General features: G+C 48.7%; 1 protein-coding gene across 3 annotated transcripts in view; it reads right to left on the bottom strand.

Moving 5' to 3' along the window:
* The window catches only part of Ptprn (protein tyrosine phosphatase receptor type N), a 16,754-nt gene extending 11,013 nt beyond the window's left edge, over window positions 1-5,741 (bottom strand). Inside the window, exons 1-4 of one of the 3 annotated variants that reach the window (XM_031368068.1) lie at window positions 5,491-5,741; window positions 3,807-3,857; window positions 3,511-3,624; window positions 2,045-2,141 (exon numbers count right to left, since the gene is read on the bottom strand). In XM_031368068.1, the coding sequence (XP_031223928.1) occupies window positions 2,045-2,141; window positions 3,511-3,624; window positions 3,807-3,857; window positions 5,491-5,587 (359 nt within the window). In that variant the 5' untranslated portion in view covers window positions 5,588-5,741. The remainder of the gene's footprint in view (window positions 1-2,044; window positions 2,142-3,510; window positions 3,625-3,806; window positions 3,858-5,490) is intronic. The other 2 variants (XM_031368071.1, XM_031368070.1) reach the window with 2 other exon arrangements.
* Between the last annotated feature and the right edge of the window lie 289 nt (window positions 5,742-6,030).

The following is a 6,030-nucleotide window of genomic DNA, read 5'->3' on the forward strand; positions in this document are numbered from 1 at the left end:
GAGGAGAGATTGATTTGGTTTGGTTTGGTTTGGTTGTTTGGTTGGGTTTTTTGTTTGTTTGTTTGTTTTGGTTTTTCGAAACAGGGTTTTTTCTGGATCGCCCTGGGCTGTCCTGGAACTCACTCTGTAGCCCAGGCTGGCCTCGAACTCAGAAATCCGCCTGCCTCTGCCTCCCAAGTGCTTGGATTAAAGGCATGTGCCACCACCAACAGGGTGAGAGATTTATTTGTATATTTGTATAGGACAAGGGTGTGGACAGTTTACAAGGTTGAAGTTGGACAGAGTCAGTGTTTTAGAATAACCCTGTCCTTTTAAGAAATGAAGAGGAGAGATGGACTAGAGGGTATGAAGATGGAGGTAGGCTAGAGAGGCATGCTTGCCAAGGTAGTTTGGTACGACTCTGTCTTTGGTAGAAAAGAACAGGGGTGCATTTATGTATGTTTGTGTGTGTTTATGAATGTGTGTATGAGTGTGTGTATGTGTGTTATAAGTGTGTATGTGTGTTTATGAATGTGTATATGAGTGTGTGTATGTGTGTATGAATGTGCATATGAGTGTGTGTATGTGTGTATGAATGTGTATATGAGTGTGTTTATGTGTGTATGAGTGTGTGTTTATGTGTGTGTATGTGTGTTATGTGTGTATGAATGAGTGTGTATATGTGTATGTATGAGTGTGTGTATGTGTGAAATGAGTGTGTTTGTGTGTGTATGAATGTATGTCTGAGTGTGTGTATATGTATGTATGAGTGTGTGTATGTGTGTTATGAGTGGTGTATGTGCATGTATGAGTGTGTATGTGTTATGAGTGTGTTTATGCATGTATGAGTGGTGTATGTGCATGTATGAGTGTGTGTATGTGTGTTTTGAGTGTGTTTATGTGTGATATGAGCGTGCATATGTATATGTATGAGTGTTTATATGTGTGTATGATGTGTATTTATGCGTGTGTGAGTGCGTGTTTATGTGTGTGTATGAGTGTGTGTTATGAGTGTGTGTGTGCATGAATGTATGTATGAGTGTGTGTTTATGTGTGTGTATGAGTGTGTGTATGTGTGTTATGAGTGTGTGTGTGTGTGTGTATGTGGGTATGAGTGTGTGTTTATCTATGGATCAAGTCCAGAGCCTTGTGTATGGAATATGATTGCTCTACCACTATGCTACATCCCCAAACCATATGCATGTCTTGGAAACACAGCTGCACAGGCTAGGGAGGCTCAAGGGAGTGATGGAGGGGAGAGGGCACCAGGGGAAGGTGTATGGGGATACATGAGGTGGACTGTGACTGTAGGGTGCCTCTGCATTGTCCCTGTGAGCCACTTCCCACACCCAGCTCTCTAAGTATATGTTCAAACAGCAAGACGGCCCTGGCGCCGCCGCTTTTGCTCTCTTGGACCAGGTGTTATATCTGGGCTCCACATGCCCTTCTTTCCTCTGAGAATTGTCTCTAGAGCAGCAGTTCTCAACATAGGGGTCTCAGCCCCTTTGGGGGTCGAAGGACTCTTTCATAAGGGTCACCTAAGACCATCAGAAAACACAGATATTTACAGTGTGATTCCTAACAGCCACAAAGTTACAGTTATGAGGTAGCAAAGAAATATTTTTTTTGGTTGGGAGTCACTACTACACAAAGAACTGTATTTAAGGGCTGCAGCATTAGGAAAGTTGAGAATCACTGATGCAGAGGTTCTTACCACAGAGACAGTGCTGTTTCCTGCCATACACAATTCCACACAGAAATAAACTACTTAGGTCCAAGAAAATTCTAGTTTGTTCATAACAACTACTTTAATTCTTCTTTAAAGATATCAAATGCCAATATTTTCTCAAAGTATCTATCAGTGTCCTGTTTTGCTCGATTTCCAGGATAAACTCAGCTCCTACTGAGCGTATTAACCTGTCAGAGGGAAGGACCATTCTCGATGTGGTTTAACCTGTGCCCCAGTATGCTGACCTTGGCACCTCCACCCTCCCCACCCCACCTATAATGAAAGTCACAGATTACCAGTTTCGACAGTATAAGGCTGTTGGGAAAGGCTGCCTACCTGTCCCTTGAATGGGACTCTGGGGGACGAAGCCTGGGGATGCGCTCCATCTCCTGGGAGATCACATGCTGGGTGAGGTCATCATGCCAGGACAAGCCTGTCAGGAGGAAGGGGCAAAGTTGACTTGAGACTGGGGGCCTAGTTCCAGAGCTAGTGGAGGCCAGGAGTATACCCCATTCCCTGCAGTAGTTGTGATGGGCAGAACTTAGGGTGGGTGAGGAAGTTCTGAAGGATTGGAGTGGGTGAGCTGAGCTGCCCCCCCGACCTCTACCCTCAACTACTACTTTTGGAGTCAAACTACCTGGGCTGGAATCCAGCTTTGGTTTCCAAAGAACTGGGGGATTTGGGCAAGTTGTTAAGCCTCCGATCCTTTCATCCTGGTTCTCTCTGGACATCAACTCTTTCATTTGGGGATATGTGCCCCCTAAGATTGTTGTGATAATTAAAAGGACATAGTGTGGAAAATAGTTCTGTGACATGGAGAACTCTTAACGAACGCCACTGCCCCCTGTCACTACTGCAGGTCTCCATTCTGAGCCTGGGTCTTTTGTGGAGTAAGAGTAATACACATTCTGTAGGCTTCTGTAGAAATAAAGTGTGGTCAGAAATGAAGTCCTCCATATGCCTGTTTCAAACACCTGGACCATCCTCCTCATGTCCTCCCTGCAAGCAGCATCGGGCATCTTCTGTTTGCCTCATTACCCATGAAGCTCTGCTCTCAGAAGAGATCTCTCATTCATTCTAGAGGGACCTCACCTCATTCTCCTCCATTCTTCCTTCTATGGGTTTATTTATTTAGAGTCAGGATCTCATTAACACAGGCTAACCTGAAACTCATGGGGATCCTTCTGCCTCAGCCCCCTGAGTGTTAGGGTCATAGTTGCATACCACTACACCCACATCCTGCTCTGGATTCACAATTTGGGTTACTCATGACTCATATCCTGGGACCTGCAAACATCTATTCTATGCATTAGAACTGTCTGTGCTCCTGTTAAAATCAACTCCTCCAAGTGACTATTTTGCTGCAGCAAACTTCTTAAGACACACGGAGGCTGAATGCAGAGGTACATGCCTGCAGCCCTGTACATGGAAGGCTAAAGCAGAAGGATTGATCACCTTGACGATATTAATAAGTTTGGAGCTAGCCTGGACTACACAGTGAGAGCTTGTTTCAAAACAAACAAGCAAGCAAAATTTCATCAAACCTAAAAAATAATTTCCAGCAACCTCAGCTGTAGGTTTTCTGTGTGCAACTCCAGGGAATTCATATGTGAACAGCCCATAGATGAGATCCTATCATCATGTTTATTTGCCCCTTTATCCAGCAAAATCTAAGAAGGTGGGGCTTCATGAGTGGATATAATAATTAAATTGCAAGCAGAGAATGTTTCAGGTGAGGTGGCCCTTTACTCCCTGCTCCCACCAACTTCCAATCTCTGTGTTCCAGTGTAACCAGACCTCACCTTGGGACATGAGTTGCTGGAGCACACCTTGCAAGCGCTGGAGAACTGGGGAAGTGACTTGTAAGAGGGGCCGTGCCTGCCCCACTCCCGCCTGGCACTGTCCAAACAAGCCATCTAAAAGCACAGAGGGCTTATTGTCAGGGCTTTTGCAGGAAGCCTCCCAAAGCCCAGGCTGCATATGGACAATGCTCTCTCCACCTTCTCTGGCTTTAGAGTTCTGCTCCTCTGCCCTCCTCACAGCTGGCCTCTCCCTCCCAATTTTTGTCTTTTGAATCTCATGCCAGGGCTCTACTCACCCTGAATACAGACTTCCAGATGTGAACAGAGTCTGCGGTCAAACAGACAGCCTATGGAAGAGAAGATGCTCAGAGCACAGAGAGCAGTCAGATAGCTTAGAAAGAGGGGAAACAGATATGGCCCATTATTTCTTTCTAAGGAAGGCTTTAAGTTAGAAGGACAGTAGGGAAGAGGCTCGGATCTCTCTCTCTCTCTCTCTCTCCCTCTCTCTCTCTCTCTCTCTCTCTCTCTCTGCCATATATATGCATACAAATTTATATGTGTGCATGTGTATGGAGGCCAGAGGTCAATGTTGGGTGTCTTCTACACTTTGTATTTTCAAGACTGGGTGTCTCACCGAACCTAGCATTCACCCAGAACATCCAAGGGATTTATGATTTATTTGACTGTCTCACTTTCCTGCACTGGGGTTAGACATCAATTACTATGTATGGATTTTTATATGGGTCCAAATTCAGGTCCTTATGCTTGTATGACAACACCCTACTAACTGAATCATCTCTCCAGCCCTAAGGCCTAGAATTCTTGAGGAAGTATGGGGTCTAGCTTTGTAGTTGGAAGATCTTAGTTTTAATCTTTAAAAGACTCAATTTGCCTAAGTGGGACTTGGAACATGGGAAGACGAGAGGGTAGATTATGTAGCATTGTGGGAGAATCCGTGGCCAAATTCAAGGAAACCGTGGCTCCCCAAATCTCTCAAAGCATCCTAATTCTAATGGCTTGAAACTAGAGGCGGAAGGTCCAGCACACCTCCCCCGCGTGGTAAGGAAGGGGTGCAGGTGCTTGGTCCTGAGGCAGCCTGTCCCAGGCGCGAGTTGATGGCGCTGTCCGTAGTGCTGAAGCTAGAAGCTAAAGGACCATCAGGAAAGGAGACGTTTACCAAGGGAAGGGTGGCAGGACAAGGAGTGGCCAAAGGAGCTCATCCTTCCGCTCTATCTTGTTAACTCTCGGCCTCACAGGAAGTACCGTACACTGACCCCCAAGCCAGGGTGAGGAAAGAGGGAGCCAGATGGAGAGGCTGCGCCCCTTCCCCCCACGCGCCACCTTTCCCACCCCCATCCCGGGCCCGTGAGTCAGCGCTGACTATGTCCGCTTAGATGTGAGTCAGCACCAGGCCCTGCTGTGGGGAGGGGGACAAGGAGAGGACCCGCCCCCTTTACTCCTCTTCCGTTCCCTCCCCTCCGCGTATCCCCCTTTTTATAGCCGACCAACTCGAGCAAATGGCCTCTCTAGACTTAAAAGATAAACCTCGCTCTGTCTCTAGCCAGTCCTACAGGGAAGCTGGAGTCGGGTGACACTGGAGAGGCTCCTGCCGCCGGTGGTCGCCAATTCCTCTTTCTCGGCTTCCGACTCTTCATCTCGGGTCTCCACCCCGATGCCTCTCGCTTCTCCCACGGTCCTGAAGTCCTTCTAAATCCATCGACTCGCGGGCACCCCCACTCCTCCCCCTGAATCTAGTCTTCCCTGGAGCCCACTTTTCCAGGTCCCGCCTGCGAATCCCGGCTCCACCTCCCAGCCTACGCCCCTTTCCTCACCTCCATCTCCCTTCGTCTCACTTCATCTCCTCTCATCTTCCTCATCCTGCAACCGTGCCCCCCCCCCGCAACATTTATCCTACCCGAGTTTATTGCTTTTGCGACGCTTCCCCCTTTCCCCCTCCGCCCCATCAAGTTTTCTCCTGACCGTGGGCACTGATGGCGCTGCAGCCCCCGGGGTGGCTGCTCAGCAACAGCAGGCAGACCAGCAGCCGGAGACCCCCGGGCCGCCGCGGGCGCCTCATCCTTCCCGGCTCTGAGCTCTCGCTCTCCGGCCAGAGTCTCAGCGACGTTGGTGGGAGTCAGCCCAGGAGCCTAGGCGGAGTCTGCCACTCCCCACCCACCTCCAAGGCGGGGTCTACTTGCCCCTCTTGAGGCGACCCGGCCAACGGCAGGCAAGCAATGACGACATCTCCACCCCCGGCTCTTATGCCTATTTGCGTCATACTGGCGTAAGAGCCCCCTCTTAGCCGGGGACCTACTCAACCATATAGTAGGTTCCTCCCTAGAATTCCCACTGGGTCCACCCACTCCTGACCTGTATTCTTCAGGTCCACCGCCTCTGTTTCCCTGGCTGGGGTTTGGTGAGAAGGACTCAAGTTCTGTAGGGAACAGGAAAGATACGTGGGCCAGGGAGTATAAACCATGATACAAGAAGCTTAAGAGATCAGAATAGGAACTCTTTCCG

This window comes from Mastomys coucha, unplaced genomic scaffold (assembly GCF_008632895.1).
Source record: "Mastomys coucha isolate ucsf_1 unplaced genomic scaffold, UCSF_Mcou_1 pScaffold14, whole genome shotgun sequence".
NCBI classification, from domain to species: Eukaryota; Metazoa; Chordata; class Mammalia; order Rodentia; family Muridae; genus Mastomys; species Mastomys coucha.